This window comes from Rhea americana, unplaced genomic scaffold (assembly GCF_003343005.1).
Source record: "Rhea americana isolate MKP2758 unplaced genomic scaffold, rheAme1 scaffold_120, whole genome shotgun sequence".
Lineage (NCBI taxonomy): Eukaryota > Metazoa > Chordata > Aves > Rheiformes > Rheidae > Rhea > Rhea americana.
In genome coordinates, this window is record NW_028185262.1 from 306,672 (window position 1) to 325,272 (window position 18,601).

The 18,601-nt window shown below is 39.8% G+C and overlaps 1 protein-coding gene and 1 long non-coding RNA gene across 3 annotated transcripts; one reads left to right on the plus strand and one right to left on the minus strand.

Moving 5' to 3' along the window:
- Nucleotides 1-1,200: 1,200 nt before the first annotated feature.
- CCDC174 (coiled-coil domain containing 174) lies at nucleotides 1,201-14,769 on the minus strand. 2 transcript variants are annotated; one of them, XM_085324024.1, is made up of 11 exons: nucleotides 14,685-14,769; nucleotides 13,513-13,617; nucleotides 12,463-12,563; nucleotides 11,538-11,596; nucleotides 10,286-10,466; nucleotides 8,204-8,299; nucleotides 6,854-6,990; nucleotides 6,379-6,473; nucleotides 5,988-6,135; nucleotides 4,288-4,437; nucleotides 1,201-2,098 (listed from the first exon to the last, which is right to left on the minus strand). In XM_085324024.1, exons 1-11 carry the CDS (start codon nucleotides 14,724-14,726, stop codon nucleotides 1,356-1,358), a joined length of 1,857 nt encoding a protein of 618 aa, XP_085180150.1. In that variant the 5' UTR covers nucleotides 14,727-14,769; the 3' UTR covers nucleotides 1,201-1,355. The 2 variants fall into 2 exon arrangements, with proteins under 2 accessions (XP_085180150.1, XP_085180141.1); XM_085324015.1 differs by having other exon boundaries at nucleotides 4,288-4,434; nucleotides 14,685-14,758.
- Nucleotides 14,770-14,882: 113 nt separating this feature from the next.
- Nucleotides 14,883-16,707, plus strand: LOC146600444 (uncharacterized). Its single transcript, XR_014898125.1, has 2 exons — nucleotides 14,883-15,383; nucleotides 15,933-16,707. It is a non-coding gene; the product is annotated as an uncharacterized LOC146600444 (long non-coding RNA).
- Nucleotides 16,708-18,601: the final 1,894 nt, after the last annotated feature.

Consider the following 18,601-nt stretch of genomic DNA (forward strand, 5'->3'; position numbering starts at 1 on the left):
AAAATGGTATGACTAGTGTTCTTCGGGGGTGTTATTCCTGCCCAATAAATTCCCTGCAAAAGCCAGCAAGGCAGGAATGAGGAAAAACAAGCGTGTTTACTAGCCAAGGTTAAAACAGAGTCTGGGGATAGTAGATGTATTCTGCATGCTGCTAAGTTTGTTCAGTGACCTTGAAGAGGTCTCAGTTTAGCTGAGTGTGGTTTCCTAGTAGTAGAGACACTGCTATACACCAAGCTTTGCAAAGCAGCTTGAGATCCCACTGAAGCACACAGAAGTAGCATGTTGTCTGTCACCTTGGCCAATTCACAACTGACAGTATCATCGTCATTGAACCTTACACATAATTATGAAATTGTCCATTCCAGCCCACTTCTCTAGTGTTTATCTTTTTATGAGCTTTTAAAATACAAATGGCAATATCTAAATTGCCTTCAGAAATCAAAACCTTCACCTCCAAAACAGTAAATACATAATCCTATCATTTAACTGATTTAAGATACTGAAAGAGAAGCTTGTTTGGTAAATGACAGCCTATTTTACAGATAATCATTGCAAGTCAGTTTTCAGAAAAAAGAATTAAATAAACTAAAAATGCAACAGTGATACAACAAAAATGCACTTTGAGAATTATGAAAGCATTTTCTAAGCCAGTAGGATGGTAATTTCAGGTGTGAAGGCTTCTACTTTAGTGAAGTGTTTATGCTCGGTCTAACCACCATTATTTACCGATTTCTGCAGTATCTCTTCAACTCTTATCTGCTTCACAGAATTACAAGTTATATACAGATCTCAGCAATGCAGAAGGCACTGTGACCATGTGAGCTACGTGCCATACCTGTTCACTAGACAGCATTCTGCATTTCCTGTCCATAAAGTCAGTAGATTCAGTATGTAATAAATGTCTTAAAACTCTTTGTATTCAGCAGCAGAAGGCCTGACATTTCAATACTACTTCTACAGGTACCACTGAACTTGCAGGGTATAGCTGGGGCTAGCTAATGGAGGATAGCTTGGGGGGAGGGGGGAAGAGGAGTGACAAAGTAAAATAAGAGTTCATATTTTTGAGAGAAACCAACTAATAAAGTTCAGATATAAATGACATAGAATAAACATTAAGTATGTGTTAAATTAAATATGTGCTGACACAAAATCATAGAAGTTTAGTAAAGAGTAAAAAGATTGAGGGGGCAAATGCATAGCTATGATGTAAAATAGGATAGGTCTGCAGAAGATTTATTTCAGATCTCCTTACAGAAACTTATCTATCCCAGATGTGGGAAAATATTAGCCGTGCTTAGAACATAATTCTACTTCAGTCCTTTAAATTATGATTCTTGCTTGTACTTTTGCTCAGTTCAAGTCACTTGTCTGTAATATGACAGCATATCATCTAAACTTTGGTAAAGTGGTTCTTGATTTTCAGTGCTGCTGCTGCAGGTCTGTGCTGAAGGTGGTACGTCTTGAGTGTTGCAGCTGTATGCCTGCATTGGTGGCAGCACATCTTGAGCACCGTAACCGTAGCCATAAGCCTGCATTGAGGGCAGCATGCCCTGAGCGCCATAGCAGTAGGCTTGCATTGGTGGCAGCATGCCCTGAGCGCCATAGCCGTAAGCCTGCATTGGCACCGCGTGAGCTCCGTAGCCATAAGCCTGCATTGACGGCAGCACATCTTGAGCTCCGTAGCCGTAAGCCTGCATTGAGGGCGGCATGTCTTGAGCATCGCAGGCGTAAGCCTGCGCTGACAGCAGCTCGTCTTCAGTGTCACAGCTATCAGCCTCCTCGGATGGCGACGCATCTTGAGTGTCACTGCCACAGGCCTCTACTGATGCAGACACGTCTTGAGTGTCATTGCTGTAAGCCTGGGTTGATGGTGGCACGTCTTCAGTGCTGCTCTCATTGGCCTGCTGTGATGGCAGCTGTTGGTTTTGTGCTGTCTCTTGTTCCAGTTTTTCAGGGGAGCCTTCCGGACTGTTCGAATTCTGGCTGTAATTATCAGCTTTCTTTTGTCCCATGAAGTAATCAGAAGGTGGTGCAAATTCTGGATCTCGCTCATCTCTGAGTTCTGCTTGTTTCTTTGACCATTGTCCAAAAATCAGTTCTGTTAAAAACAAGGAAATGGTAGTTTGAACACAGACTTCAGCATCTAAAGATCAGTCAGAACGGAGGTCACAAGAGAATTAGCAAGCGGGGAAGATGCAGCTGCTTAAAGCCATTTGAAGTTTTGAAGTTACTTTCCCATCTAGGGCTACTTGTTAGCTAAGCTGATAGTCCATTTTCTCTATTCAACAGAAACCAAACCACTGAGCATTAAAGATAACCATCATCCTCTAAATAACCCATCTTAGTCACTTTAAGATCCTTTAGCAACCTGGTCACTTGTTACAAAAAACTGCTAATCAGAGCACTAAGAGCATAGCTACTAGAACATGGAGATTAGGAGATTTTCTCAGTATTACAATGGGTTGTGCTTTTAGTGGGCATATGGAAAAACCAGTAACTTCTTCATTTCTGCAGAGATGTAGGTATTCTAGTTGCTATGGCATGATAAATATAATTCTGAAATACTGCAATGGGATGACAACTCAAAATCACCATACTTTCAAAGATGTCCCCAGACTTTACTTTCTGAAAGGAATGTTTTCACTATTCAGTTCTTCCAAGATTTCTGTAAGAACTGAAGTACAAACTTTCAATAGAGTAGAGCTACACATTCATCTAATGTAGCAAAACAGAACCCCAGCCAGGGAAGGGAGTTCTTGTATTGCTCTGGTAAAAATATTAAATAGAAAAGAGGAAGTCATTAAGGGATTATGGAGTCCTGTTTATCCCTTCTCATAATAGCTGAGATGCTTACATTAAGTTTAGGTAATGAACTCTGGGGTTTTACTTCACAGTTTAGAGCAAGCTACCCTCCATTTCTGGACGATAACTTCTGTTGTGTAGTACATTGCTGCCTGCGTATCCAAGTCAGACATTAGGATTCCATAGGGATAGGAAAAAGGCTTCGGCAGGATAAAGGCTTAACAGAGACCACTTCGTCCCTTCCACTCAAATATGTTCATTAACTGAACACAAAGACAAGGCTGTGAAAATTAGAAAGCATTTGAAAATACCTAAGTTTCCTACAGAAGAGGAACACTGCTTCTATAGCAGTCCACAGAAGGTGGAATCTGTGCTTGCTTTTCCCTAGAAGTCAGGCATCAGACTACAGGAAGAACGTGTATGAGCTTAGATTAATGCTGAAAGTGAGTTAATGAATTTGGAAAGGATCTAGAGGAGACCAATCACTTGCTATCCCACTTGGCAGCATCTTCCTTGTCAGAGCATCAACACAGATACTTGTGCAAGCAGACAAGAAATGGAGCCTGAGAAAACTGGAGGCTTAACTCCACTAATGACAAAAAAACATTTTCTTTGAAGAGCATTTCTGGACAAACACTTTAAAATGAACGGTCAAATTATGTAATTCTTATTCCCTCTAGTAGTGCTGAGGTGAAGTAGTACTAAGCCTTCTGATTTAGAGAGTGATTTTCTTTGATATAAATGAAAAGAATTCCACTATCAACTTTCCCGTGTATCTAATAACTTGGTAAAAACAGGGTGTAGTATATCTAAATGGGCTAGCAATACATTTCAGCTGTGAGGTAAACACAACAATATGGCTCCTCATCTCACTGAGTTTTTCAGTTTAAAAAATATCTGCAACAAGTCCCAGCAATACTTTATCTTCTGTTCTCTTGCATGCATTTAATTTCATGATATATGTGACCCTCCTGACAATCATGCAAAAACCTCCCTTCTCTATATACCAACCACCTCTTTGCTTCTCCTCCATGTTCTTCCCTGTAATCCATTTATTCCAGAAAACCTCCTAGATACATTGACACTGGCACTGAAGTGGTCACTGCTTGCATCACTTTTTATTATCCTCCTGTACCTGTTTCACTGTGCTTCCTTCTGCCATCAAGTAGCACGAACTACAGTAATATATTAAGAACAGATCAGACTGAAAGATAGTAAATTTCATGAAATATGAAATTTGTCATTCTGTCAAGCTCTCTGGATCATCCAGAAATGCAATAACTCATAGAAGATAAAATTAGGGGACATTATGGCACTATGGCATGCATTGTCAATCACTGCACTTGGCACTAGATAGTCATCAATTAAAAAGGAGAAAGTGTTTCATTACTTTTCAGACTTATCACACTTTGTCATCAAAAAGGGATGAAGACAGCTGTGTACACACTACTTCCAAACAAAGTTTCTGAATATGCGTTTCCTTACCTTTGCCTTTATCCCACTCTCGAACATAAGGCACACCAGGCTTTGTGTCTCTTCTCTCCTGGATGATGACCTCTACCTTCCTACTTGCAGCAGTAACTCTCGGAGCTTCTGGTTTGGTTTCTGCTGGACCAGTAACATCTTTAACCCCTGCTTTAAGGAATGAGATATTTCTGTTACTAACACAAAATCTGCTATTTGAATGTCACAGGAGGAATATGCAAGTAATAGTTATTTGTGTTTACAGAGCTTACAGTAGTTACCTAATTTCATTCTAATAATAAAATGAAGGATATATTTAGTTACTTTGTATCATTTCAGAAGAGATAATGGATAAGCCAGATAATCGAGAAATAAATCTATGAAGGGACAGTTCATTAGCTTCTAGTAGTACCAAAGAGAATGCTAAAAATCTGTTGCCTAAGAAACCCCGTCCCTCTCCACCCCCCAAAACGTGTTGAGTGTTATATTGAAGCTAGAAAATTAGGTAAAAACACGAACATTAGCATGCAGCTCCACATCAGTAATCTTGGAGAAAACAATTTGTATTTCTATTCTTCTGAACAGCAAGAACAGTTAGCAATGGCACATTACCATTCTTCATTTTCAAAACACTTCACATTTACCCACTTCCTTAGAATTCTGACACAATTAAATATGACCTACATTTTAGAGCAGGAAAGAGGCAATACAAGTGACGGGTAGCATCATGAGGGAAACTGCACAGAGATGGGATTATAACTCAAATTCATCATCCTAAAACCTGAACATCTGGCTGTAGGCCTTCTACAGGTAAACTTCAGAAAAGCTTTTATCAAAACTTCCCTATGCTCCAGCATTAATTTTAAGGTAACATTCAAGTGAAGCATTTGTATGTGTTGACAGGACTTCAGGGAAGTAGGAATGAACTTGAGTTTGCAGGCCTAGGCATGAACAAGTATAAAAAGGACAGGCTACACCTAAGTTAAATTTGAGCCATATATGCTCAAGTTATCTCTGCAGTAAAGACAGCACAATTTCATTTAGCCAGGGACTCTTACACTTGAAGATCATCACCTTTGTGATATAAGAAAGCTCTGGAATATGTCCGTTTGTATATACTACATCTTTTGAAGTACTCACAAGAAAGTCACATCACAAAATAGGGTCTTTTTGCCTAAGTATGCAAAGTTATAGCATTAATAGCAAATGTCTTCCCTCCGGTGAGTGTACACAACAATCTAAACACAGAAGCTGGTCCTTAGTCATCACCTACCCTTATTTTAAGTTTTACAAGTGTTTACAAATGCCCAACTTACAGACTGCTCTAAAACTGTAAGAGTATTAGATGATATAAAAGCCAATTTATTATTGTTTCTTTTAATCTCAGCTCATCTTAAGAAAAAAATACAGTAAAATGTCAGCAGCTCTAACTTCAACCTGAATAATTCCTGCTGTCAGGCACGCATTCAAAAAGAATTATAATCCAAATAAAACATATCATGTATTTCTTCCTGCATCATTAAGCTATTTCTGGCATGACTTTATACCGACATGCAGCTGTAAGAAGTCTTACTATTTTAATGGTCATACTAATTGCATATATAGAATATATAATTCCAATACACTGAAGTGTCCAAATCTAAATCAAGTAAAGTGCGACCACTTGCTCAGCATAAGCTAAGATAGCAAATATTTTACTTAAAGACGACAACAAACTATACCTCTGCTCTCCAGCTGGTCTGCCTCTTCGTCTAATCCATCTTCCCTCAACTTCTTAGCCTTCCGTGCTCGAAGTTTAGACAGTCTAGCTTCTAGAGCTGCCTTCCTTTTTTCTTTTAACTGTTCACGTTTAGTTCTCTGATCAAGCGTCTTAATAGCAAAGAAAAACATGAATTAACCTTCCTATGTTATTATGATCAATTGCATATCTTCTTTCAATAAAGAACTGAAAGCAATCATTATCAGGCACCATGTTTCAACAGGGGAAAAGATGTCCTAGTCTTTGGGGTCAGATACAGGAATCACTGAGCATAATACTTGTATGACAAACTAAAAACAGTGACAACTGCAACTCAATGCCTTTGTATGTCAATTTGCTTTTTAAACTCATACCTGCTCTCTTAGCATATCCAGTGTTACTCTTTGTTTATGCCTAAGTTCTTTGTCACGAGAAAAGGCAAAGTAACCAACGCCAAGCTGTCTGGCCTCTGAAAAGAAAGTAAGTCAATAAATGTGTTACACTCATTTTACAATCCACAGCAACTACAAGCATCATGCAGCCTGCTTTCATGCACTGAACTACTCCCAAAGACATATGCCACACAGGCTAGTTTTAGATGATATATGAAGTGAAGCATCCTTAAGGTGAAAGCAGGACAAAGGAATGAAAATTGAAAAATACATTTGAGAAAAAACACAATTTGAGGAAAAGAATCCTTCTAGATTAATGTACGTGTAATTCAAAACGTTATTACGAATGTGGCTTAACATGTACCTAAAGCTTGTCAATAGGCACAAGAAGCAACTTTCCCTTGTTTCCTCTAAAACCTCTTTGTGAAGATAAGTGAAACAAAATACAAAAGCATACCATTGTCTCTAATGTCTTCGTAATGTATGGGTCCCATAGGTTTCCTGAGGGCTTCTTCCTCCTCTTTTTCCCACTGCTGCCTCTGAAGTTCTCTTCTCATATCTTCAGATAACAGAGTCTTTCCATCAGGAAGTTGTCTAACTCAGAAAAAAAAAACCAAAAACCAAAGTATTAAGGATTAAAGAGCAAAACTTATAGGTTCCGTGGTATCAAACAATGAAAGTACAATTGGGTCTAATCCACTGCTGCAGTGTTTACAAAAACAGACTGTTCTAGACACTAGCTGGTGATGAAGCACTGATGAGTATGGTTCAAAGCAAATACAGAAACACAATACTACCTCTGAAGCAAGATACTAATAAAATATGTTGTTAAAAGACTCTTTAAAAATAAAACTGTATCTTTTTCAGAGGCTTTATGAAATCATTATCAAAACACAGAATGGGAGATAAGTATTCACTTTTATCAGCATCTGTTGGAAAGCTAGCAACTGTGCAGAGAAACATTTTAAATTTAACATACGAAAATGACAGGTATTTGAAATAACAAAAATCTAGCCAATAGTATACCCTAAAAGCCTAGGCCAGACATTAATACCCAACACTGAAAACAGTTTTTTTTTCATAAGGAAACCAGCAGCACCTTCATCTCTTAGTCTAGCTAAAGCAGGTTTTGCTGGCACACTGTCATCCATATCCATATCCATAATTGCAGACACTGCAATTTCAAAACATCTATATTCTCTATCTTATTTTTAAAATACAGAGAACAGAAATCATTCTTCTGGTGTTTTTTGAAAGATACAGTAAGACACAATTTCTTAACATTTTTCTGTACGGTTTCAAAAGATGCATCAGATACCTGACAGACTACCAAGTCAGCTTACCAAAATTTCTCTGTACAAGCTATAGTCTGCTTGGGTTTTAGATTTAGTCAGCATTTTCATTAAAATGTGTGCTTCATTAGTTTATTAAAAATTTAATTTGGGATTTTATTTTATGTCCAAGGCCTTTGATCTGTCACAATTTAAAACAGAAACACTAACTACATATTTCAAATGGTCAGCTGCCGTGGTGAAATCAAATAGAAGCCTTGAACTAGTATATGAATCTGCAACAGAGAATTTTGATAAAACCACTGTTGCACATAATTTCACTGTAGTTACTCCTTTTACTTTTAAGGCAAACTGTTGTAACCAGCAGGTGGTCTAAAGTAAAACTAGAGAAAGCAATAGCTTCAACTGTTCTGGATGGGGAGTGGGATAATACAGCATAGCCTCTCTTCTCTCCCATTAAAAATATGCATGCTAAATAAAGCGAGGAACATGCACTTTTGTTAAAGCAACCACACATTTTCCCTTGAAGTTCCTGATCCATTTTGAGTAGGCTTGGCAAGTCCTTCTTCATACAACGTCTAGATCGGCCTAACGAATCCACATAGTCAACCCTGTAATGAAAGCAAAGGACATTTCACAGAGAAATAATACTTGCAGATTTGCAGAACACTTAACCCAGTCTGAACAGTATTCATTGCATCTCAATCTCTTTGTGTGTGACAGTTTCTTCTAGCTTTCAATTACAGACTCATGTTAAAAAGATTCATTTTGAATAAGGCATATGACAGATTTATCACAGACTTATTTTATTCAATCTCACTTTTAGCCAACTGTTTATCTTGGTAGTAAGATGGCATAAAAAATATTTAAAAGTTATAATGTCATGTAGTTGTCATACCACAATAAAACTGTGCCTAATACTTGCTTCCCATGGTGAAAATAATGATGCAGCATTGACTTCTTTCAAATATTAAATTGCTATAATATATTTCAATTACCAGTCTAAAGCTAATTTAGAACAGGCTGATAGTGTTCATTCAACTGGCATAACAAAGGCTGATGAAAATCCTAGCAAACTGTTCCTTTGAAGCACATACTGTGCTTCTTATGCAACTCTTTATAGTACTGAACACTTAATTTACAGTTGTTAAAGAGCAGATAAAGAGCTGTAGTTCTTGTCCAATAATGCTAGAGAGTTCTTTAGCATCAAGCTGTCAATTATCCCTTTTTGAAGAATTCATATGACGGGGAAAAAGGTACGACTGGAAATCCAGTTCCCAAAATACAAACTTCTAAAGATCTGCACTTTTAGTATGTTAGGGCTTTTACATAATTTTTCAAGATACTCACAGCTTAATAAGTGTCTGTTGTTTATTATAATTTAACACCAGAAGAAAAAACAATAGTTTACAGTCTCTATACAAAAGATAAATATGGCTGCAGAATAATTAGCAACAATTGTTTTAGCACCCAAATATCCTCATTAGGGTAAAGCCTCACTGAGTTTGATAATATATTAATAACATTTTTAAAAAAGATTTAATCTCCCAGGGCTTCTCATACAGTAGTTACATGTCACTGAAGTGAGATGCAGGCAATGACTGAAAAGTAGCATGCGAATGATAAAGTATATCGGCTTAAATTTCCAAACAGTTAACTGTGATGAAAGCATAAAGCAGTTCGAGCCCCAATCTGGATCTCTGCTTCACAGTTTCATCTTGGATTTCAGTTAGATACTAGTAATAGGTTTATCCAGCTTTCCAATCTAACAGTTTTCTGGTACCTAGATTCACTCTCCCAACTTACTCTAAAAAAATAACTGCAAATATTATCTTGGCCTAAAAGGCTGGAGAACCAGAGTGCTGTTTTTCATATGGATTACTGCTGTTTTAAAATGATTACCAGAAGTAAAATCTCTAGTACATAAGCATTCTTCACAAATTGGCAAGGAAGATGCTTAGTCCAGACTGGCTGCATAATTACTTCCTAGAGGAAAAACCAGTAGCTACCTGGAATGTCACAGAAAATTCTCACAGGGAATTTGCAGTGCTGCCATTAAATTGTGGAAGAAAATCTGAACCAAAAAAAAAAATCACGTTCCTTCTCCAGTTGGAGAATTTCTCTCTTCTAAAATGAAGAGTTGTCTTTGTTGTGTGACCTCCTTTTTTAAAAGTCACATGCAATTAGGGAAGGGAGGCCAGATGCAATTTAAACAATCATTTTGCTAAAGTACATTTCAAGGCAAGACCCTAAAGCATGCAAAACTGTACTGATGCCTAGATCAGACATTCCATAAACTCTGCAAGAAAATAAAGAGAGAATATTCCAGTAATTCTCACTTCTGGTGCATTTCCCTGGCTGATATTTCTAAAATCCTGGGTGTAAGTTCTACTGCAGTGTTACCTGCATGGAAGGGAAGGAACACAAAGGAATGTTTTTTGAAGAGCCAAAATAAAAGAACATGGCCCACTCTTCCTGATGCATAATATTAGCCAAATGAAAAAAATCTTACTCTGTATTTTGGGCAATAGAATTATTCTCTCCTGCAATTGTGAATAAACAAATTAGAACAATTCAGCACACTCAGTAGTACCAACCATTCTTCATCTGGATCCTCAGGTGGTGGTATTTCCATTTCAGGTTGAGTTTCTTCATCATCTGTCTCTTTTTCTAAAGCCTTTCTAGCAGCGTCACTCTGATACAGTTCTTGTACTTCTCGCTGTCTGTCTATGATCTTCTGAGTGAAATCCACAAGGTACAAATCCTCAGTTTCTTCATCTACAGCAGAAAAATCAATTCTTACAGAATAGGTATGAAAAGAACAGAACTGAACATAAAATCAATATCAGATAGCCACAATCAGCTCTTCAGCTGCCAGCAATGCCTTTGATCATGCTATTGGAGAATACTTTAATCTCATTTTGTGCCAAACAAACTTGGAACTATAAGCACATTCCACAAGGATAACCTCTGTTTTTCAATACAAGTTTCCAGGGTTTTTTAAAGCAATTAATCATTTGTGTCCAATACAGAAAACTTTGCAGTCTTTGTGCTACAATGCTCCCTGCTTGTTCACCATTTCAGAAGTATACGACTTGTTACTTAACAAGTAAAATACCCATTTGATGCTTAATATTTGTATGCTGACAGCAACTAAGCAAAAAGAGGGAAAAGTGTGGGGGGGTCATATATGGCAAAGATAGAAACTAGTAGAGAAAACACTATAAATTACTAAAATAAAAGTCAAATGTCTTTTTGCAATTAATTATTTCATACAAGGGACTGAATTTGTGAAAGAAGAAATAGACAAGTTAGATTTTAACCCTATTAGCTGCATTCACACATGGGCCAGCCAGACTCCCCTCCTGCTCCTCTTCTCTTCATAAAGGTCCAAGAATTACAAGGAAGCATAGAAAACCAGCAGCCAAATCCAAAGACTACATGATGAACAACAAATTAGTTTTGTCTTTTTTCTAAGGTTCTGTACTGAAAAAAACCCACAGTATATTTCACCCACTTAATGACCAAATGAAACAAGTCTACAGTTCTTTACTGAGAAAGGCTGTTTTTCAGAAAGTAATGCTTTTTGTTTTCTAGTACTTAAAATTTTCACTCCCTTCTGTGGCAAAATAAGCCACACCAATCACTTGGTAAAATACCTCCAAACAAAACAAAACAAAACAAAACAAAAAAACTTCCTTCCTGTAAGAAAACAAGCAGACTAACTTCATAGTGTAGCAACTGTCAACTACTAGATGCCCAGGAAGGGCATTTTTTAGTGACCTTTAGAAGCAAGTTTATTGAAAAAAAACAAAACCAAACACTACACATTAGACTAGCTTTGTTTACCTGGAAAATCGCCTTTTGTCATTTTCTCATATAGCTTTGCTTTCTCTTCCAGTTTCTTCCTAAGAGAAGAAAGAAAAATCAAAAAAAAAACACCCCCAAAAGACCCCACTGTAATCTCGCTAATTCCAAACACAGTTCAAAGTGACCGTTTTTTCCTTGGATAAATGGAGTAGGAAAGCACCAGTAGTGCTTGAAACGTTTAATAGAAGCTCAGCTATGACTTTGAACATTAACTGATATTTCTGAAGACAAACAGATATCCAGTTCCACAGCTACTAGTGAAAACAGTTTTAATGAAGTTACAGGCTTTATCTTTGGTGCAATTTGTCAGGTGGGCAGGAACATGAAGTCACAAATAATCTACCTCTATGTAACTGAAAAAACATCAAAGATATAACATGGAGATATGCTTGTTCTTAGAAAGTGAAGTAGTAAAACCTTAGCTAGTTTCTGGAATGGTCGAAGTAGGAACTGTTTACAGACAATGAGCAAATAGGTTAATTCACATTTTCAATGTGTATTTTGTTGTACAGCTAACCTGGAGGCTGAGCCAAATCTTATTTACCTTTCAAATAAAAAGTGAGCCATTTTCTATGAAGTCCAGGAAACTTCACATTCTGAGGTGACTATCTCTGCCCCAGCTTTTACTTCCAAAGGTGACTTCCAAAAACCAGTTACCTAACATATTTAGATAGTTATGATATTGTAAGAGTGGATATTTTACTCCAGAGTGAAAAGCTGGGATGAGACCACTGGGATGCAATTTGCACGTTACTGGTAAAAATCACAGAGTCATTGCTGATCTTCCCTGTTGATCTAGTGAGAACTACTGGCCCAGTACATTCAAACTTATTTTACATGCTTTTCTAAGTGTTAAATAACATACTCTGCAAAGCCTTCATTTCTTACACAGCCTAAGAATTACCTTGATTTATCTAATGTTTGGTCCTCTTCCGTCTTCTGCTCAACATCTTTCTCAGATCGATTTGCAACTCCTGCATTTTGTTTGTTCCAGATGCTTGGTTTCTGTGGGATACAATTTTATAATAGAAACAAATAAAAATAAATTAAAAGAATAATGATAAAGATTTCAACTGCATAGTGCAAACTATGGAAATAAATTATGAAAGACTGGTAAATTATATCGTAAGCATGCTTGGTTTGAAACTATTTCTAGTGCACTGTAGAATGCAATAGGTATGGGCTAAAATTGCATATATTGCATTACAATATGATAGTTAAGGACAGGCTGAGAAGCAGGAAGCACTCAAAAATAAGGAAAAACTATGCAGAAGAAATTGTTAAAATAAAAAAAAAAGTTACTAACATTTATCTTTCCCATTACTAAAGTAATAACAAAGCTATGAATAGTTTATATTCTCTATTATTCTTAGTTTAAGGTCTAACATTCAATCAATTTGGCTATTTACATTATAACAGTGTTATAATGTAAATATAAACAGCTGCATGTTCTTCAAATATGGCAGTGATACAACATTCTTCTACTGGAGAGCTACACAATGAATAGAAGACAAAATTCAATGAGGATTAAAATGTGAGAGAAAATCACGTATTCGTCATCATTCTACACAATACAAAGGAACAGATAGCAGAGTATTTATCAAGGAAGTTCAGTGACACTGTAAGAGCCTCCTACCCTCTAAGGAAGAGTGTAAAATCTTGGAGTACATTGAAAAAGAAACATCTTTCCCTTTAGTTACAAAGGCTGTGGCTCCTCAGGGACTATAGATTAGGAGATGTTTTAGATGGGCAAAAGCATGAAGTGAGTTTTCAGCCGTGCACTGGAGTGTCATCCGGAAACGAGCTGACAGAAATTTAAAGAACCTTCTCATCACGAAAATTTTACATTTGAAAAAAAACATGGTACTGAAAACTTTTTTTAATGATTTGAATCTTTCTTCGTTTAAGGAGAAATAATAATAATTAAAAAAAAGCAATGGAAAAATATTTCTACCTTATTAGAGGATTTGGGCTTTGCAGAGATGCCAGCATCTTTCAATAGCTTTTCTTTCTTGAATTCTTCTTGCTTTCGGAAGAGTTCTGCTTTGAGGTCTACTAACTACATGAGCAGCAAAATAAATGAGTAAGTAACCAAGATACATTATGTACATGCACACCAGTTACTATAGTAAAACAACAAGCATATTTCCAGTAAAACAATCTGAAAATTTACAATTGTAAGAGCATTTCATCGCATTTCTCATGAGCAACTTAAAGCAGTAATCGGAACAGGAACATCATTCTTAAGTTTACAGCAATCAACATATGAAAAACATAGAAAACAATTTACTATTAAGGATTGAAAAAAAAAGGAAAATCAAAGTTATACTTCATCCTTTACCACCTGGGGTGGATGGAAATAGGACACACATAATCTCACATAAGTTTTACCAGCCTTTTAAAGGCAAATAAATAGAGAAGGACTATTGAAATAACTACAATGCTTAATTTGAAAAGGAAACCTCTAACAACTAGGTAACGAATAAAATTCAGCCTCAGAAAAGAACCAATTGATAAAAGTTTATGTCCATAAAATGTATATGCTTTCCCACAGCATTTAGGGGTTTTGTTTGTTTGTTTTTTTAATATGGATGCAACATTCCGGTCTATGACAATTCCCATCTCATCTGTTACTAAGAAACAGCACTTCGCAGGCGTATCGTCTTACAGTCAAATATCTACTACGGAAGAGGTCTTGTGCCGCTTTCCCCGTGAGCCCTATAGAAGACAAATTCCACGGACGTATATTAAACTAAGAAAGCAGGAGACTTTGCTATTAATATTTGTCCAAAAGACTACAGCTTTTTTTCTTTCTGAGCACCCGTATCAACGCCGGCTTCATATACAACACCCAACAGCTTAAACTAACTGTCGGTCTGGGAAAACGCACAAAGCGTTTGGCAGCGACCGCTCAGCCACAGACGGCGCGCGGGGGGCGAAGGGGCTCGGGGCACGCCGTCCCCGCGGCCCGCGCTCCTCCCGCAGCGAGAGCCGAGCCGAGGCCTCGCCCGGCGCCACAGCGCCCTCGGACCCGGCCGTCGCGGCCCCGCCCGGCCGCCCCACGCCACCCGCAGGCCTCCCGCCCTCCCTCCCCGCGGCGCGGCCCGGCCCGGCCCGCTCACGCACCGAGGAGGCGGCCACGTCCAGCGGCTTCTTCCTCCGGTCCATGGCGGCCGGCGCGCCCCAGCCGCACCGCCTCGGCCCTTTGCGGCCTTGCCGTAAAGCGCGGCGAAGCCGTGCGGCGTTTCTTGCGACAGCGCCGGCGAGGGCGGCAGCGGCGGCTTCCCCCCGGCGCCATGTTGGGGAGGTCAGGCGGGAGGGGGCTGGTGCCGGCGGGGGGCCGCGGCGCGGCGGGGCTCGGGTGCAGCTCACAGAACCGTAGCATGGTAAGGTTGGACGGGGCCTCTGGAGATCATCCAGTCCAACCCTCAGCGTAGCCCGTACGGGGATCGAGCCCGCGGCCTTGGCGTTAGCAGCCGCGGGGCGGCTTGGCGGCGGCCGAAGCCCCCTCAGCCGGCGGCTCGGCAGGCCGGGCCTGAGCTGCGGGCGGGAGGGAGCCCCCGGGCAGGCGGAGGAGCCCCCGGGCAGGCGGAGGAGCCCCCCACCGTGCGCCGGGGCTGAGCCCCCTGCGCCGCCTCAGCGCGGGGGGGGGGAGCGAGAGCTTTACTTCTCCAGGGTCGCTCCCTGCCTCCGCCACCATCCACCACAGGGAAACAGGGCAGCCCGGTAGGCTTTAATTCAGCGTGACTCCGAAGAGCGTAAGGATCTGAAGTTAGGAGAGGAAGCTGCCTTTCACTTGTCTTTATTAAAGTGGAAAAATACAAGGTACTTGGATGTTGTTGCTTGGCAATGTGACAGCTGACATAAGGTTCAGATCGCATCTTTTGATTTTTGAAATATATTGCTTCTGTGCTTGGGAAGCTGGGCCAGGCCCATATTTAGGTGGTCTATGGATGCAGAATTGCAGATCGCTCTGACAGACACTCCGTTGATACATACCCTCCACTCCTATTGCAGCTCAGAAGGGGCCATGAAGTTCACTGCTTAAATCCACGCTGGAAGAAGAGACAGCATTACAGAAAAGTAGGACGGGGAAATGAAAGCAGCTGTGCTGTTCTAATTAAATCTCATTGCAACCAATCATGCACTGAGCCGTCTGTTCATAACTCACCTGACAACAATGCTGAGGGGAGAAACTAGCCCAAACCCAAGCCAGGGCTGCTTCTGACTTAGTAGTTGCCCTATTTTATTTTGCAGGAGTATGTGTGAGGGCTTCTTCCCCTGGGTGTGTGTTGATTCTTCTCCCTGTTGCTCATGCTTCACATCACGGTGACAGGAATTTCTTGCTTGTGTTTCTATGTTTCCATGTTGTAGGTGTTGAGTGTTTCGGGGAGTCTGCATCAGGCAGGATTCTCCCACCACAAAGCGATCCTGAGGAGCTGACCATCAGATTTGGTCCTGTGCGTTTCCCTGTAGCTGCGGAGGCAGAAGTGTGTTGGGATCACTGGACCTCTCTTCAAACCTTGCTGTGTAGAACTGGCTGGAATAGACTTTCTGAGCCCGATGTGTGAGGCTTTAGGACAGGAGCTGTGAATGACCAGTTTTAGAAATGTAGTACTTGATAGCTGTGTAGGTGCTTCTTTATATTGTCTAGCTGAGAGGAAAAATTTGGGCCGTTCTCTCTGGAATCCACTTTTCTATCTTTATCATTGCCTCTTTTCAATGTAGGCAAATATCTGAAACCAGACCGTTGTCTGCAGGCCTTCTGACTCCTCGGCACTGACTGTAAGCTCCTGTAAGGTTATCTGCAGCAATTTACTGCATGCTGTGTCCTTGCAGCTGCCTTTTTTTCTCCTGTGACCTGCCCACATTTCTTAGCACTCTGCTCATCATGCCAGTTTAATTTCCATTCGTAGGAGCAGGTTTTTCCTTTTTACAAGAAAACTGACCCTCTCTTGTAATGTTAGAAGCACCTCTTCTCCTTTTCTGTATTTACCAACTCATTTTTTTCAGTGACTTACTCCATCCTTTCTGGACTTTCTTTTTGTATTTATCTGTTCAAACTACCCTGGAGCAGCACTCTTCCTGTTTTGGTGTTGTATAAACCACCACCTTGTAGCCTTGGCATTAAATAAAAGACAGCATTCTTGATCTTTGTAATGGCTCAGTATCATCCTAGCAGCCCCCTGTGCAACAGATACTATTTGGATAGTCTTAGGGAATGTGCAAAGACAGAATGAGGCTGTGGATGTGTCTGTATCTTCTCTTGAAATGTTTCTTTCTGGTTAAGGTTGACATGTATAACCAGGGTTGTGAGGAAAAGCCGTGCTACTCGACAAGATACAGAAGAAGGAATTGACCTTTAGAAATTGCAAGTTAGCTCATGCTGTTGCTGTGAGCAAGGATTGCAGAACTGACACTTCTGCGCTTGCAAGGAACAGTAGACTTGTTTTGTTTTGTGGGTTGCAAAGGTCTGGCTGGGCTTCCTGGGACGGTGAGTGAGTCAATCAGTGTCACTGCTTGATGCTGTATAATGGATGGTCTCAAGCTATGAGATAACCTTTAGCTCGCGTCTCCTTTCTCAATTAACATCAGCAAGGCCAGCAGGAAGTAATGAAAGCACGTCCGGACAGACGGGATGGCCGTGCTGGCCGGAGCTGCGGGGTGCTCTGTGCGCTGCCGTGCTGTTACATAGGTGTGTGATCCAGTACTCTGGAGCGTGCGTCCAGGCAGACGGCATTCAAGTCTCTGTAAAGTCGGTTCAGTGTTCTCATATTTACAGTTCTTACCCATAAGGTTCCCTCAAAAAGGCTTGATGTCAACCTTAACCCATGGAAGTCCATTCTAGGATATTTTTTTTAATCCTGCCCGCAGGCAATTAATAACATGTAAATGAAGGAGGGGGAGCTGGAATAAGAACATTTCCACTAGGCTGTGAAGCAAAATCTGCTTAATTTAGAGGAAACAGGATGAGGAAGAAGGAAACTTTTTGTGTGTATGATGCAGATTCGATATAGCTGCATTAGGCTTAATTCTTAGCAGAAATTTGTGAAGTCTGTGCAAACTAGCGTATCTGATCTAAGACTGCTGATAGTCCTGAATTCCCAGGGTATAACTCATTCGCTATTTCTCATTAGTATGCCACTCATTTTAGCATAAGAGGCCTAATTGGGTTTACTTCTATAATGCTGCACCAACACAAAAAGCTTGTTTATTATTTTTGAGGAAGGTGAGGATTACAGTGTCTTTTTTTGAGACAGGGGTGTTTCAGCACCTTGGAGGATTTGGTAAAGAATGCTGTACAAGCTCCAAATGAATCAGATGCAAAGCTTGGGTGTGTACTTTCCCCACCTCCTAGTCCATTCCAAAAACTGGATTTGGAAAAGTAGTCCAAAAGCAAATTATGTTGATGTTTGAAGGATTTGCTGTTCTGAGACTGCTTCTTTTATAGATAGTAAGAACAGCAAGACGTTAGGGTAGAATGAAAGTCATCTTAGTTACTTCATCTTGGCTTTAAGGTGAAATAAAACTGTGGGCAAATTAACAGCTGAACGTTTTGAAATAAGACTTGGGGTTAGGGTGCTGTGTCGTCATGCAACACTTCCTTAGCCTCTCGGTGTAAGGTGTATATCCGTGTCTCTCTGAGGATGGAGAAATTGTAACAATTACAATTGTAGCTTGTAATAAATGCTTGTAATAAACTTTTCTTTTTTCTGTGATCAAGTCAAGAACAGGAGCGGTGCATAGCAGTAGTGTTTATAATGTGCCTGGTACGCATACGGTTCTCCAGTCCTTTGCTGCTTGGGTCAGAAGATGCGGTGCCAGAGTGCTGCTGTACTAGCTTATTTCGGTTTGTAAACTGCAAGGTGGGCACAGGAGACAAATCTGCAAACAACTTGTTAATGTGAGATTGAAATGAAATTTTAAGCAGCTTCATGCTGTTCTAGGAGAACCTGCATTTTATGTATGGTTTTATAATGGACTTGAAATTGTGTGATGTATAAACAGCTGCTTCTTCTCTCCTCTCTTTGCATGTGTTGCTA

Excerpts from the sequence above, each read along its gene's own strand:
- CCDC174 (XM_085324024.1), bottom strand. The coding sequence starts at position 14,726 with ATGGACCGGAGGAAGAAGCCGCTGGACGTGGCCGCCTCCTCG. Across the intron at positions 13,618-14,684 it reads TGGACGTGGCCGCCTCCTCG|TTAGTAGACCTCAAAGCAGA; the intron begins GTGCGTGAGCGG and ends CTGCTCATGTAG. Across the intron at positions 2,099-4,287 it reads AGAGTGGGATAAAGGCAAAG|AACTGATTTTTGGACAATGG; the intron begins GTAAGGAAACGC and ends TGTTTTTAACAG.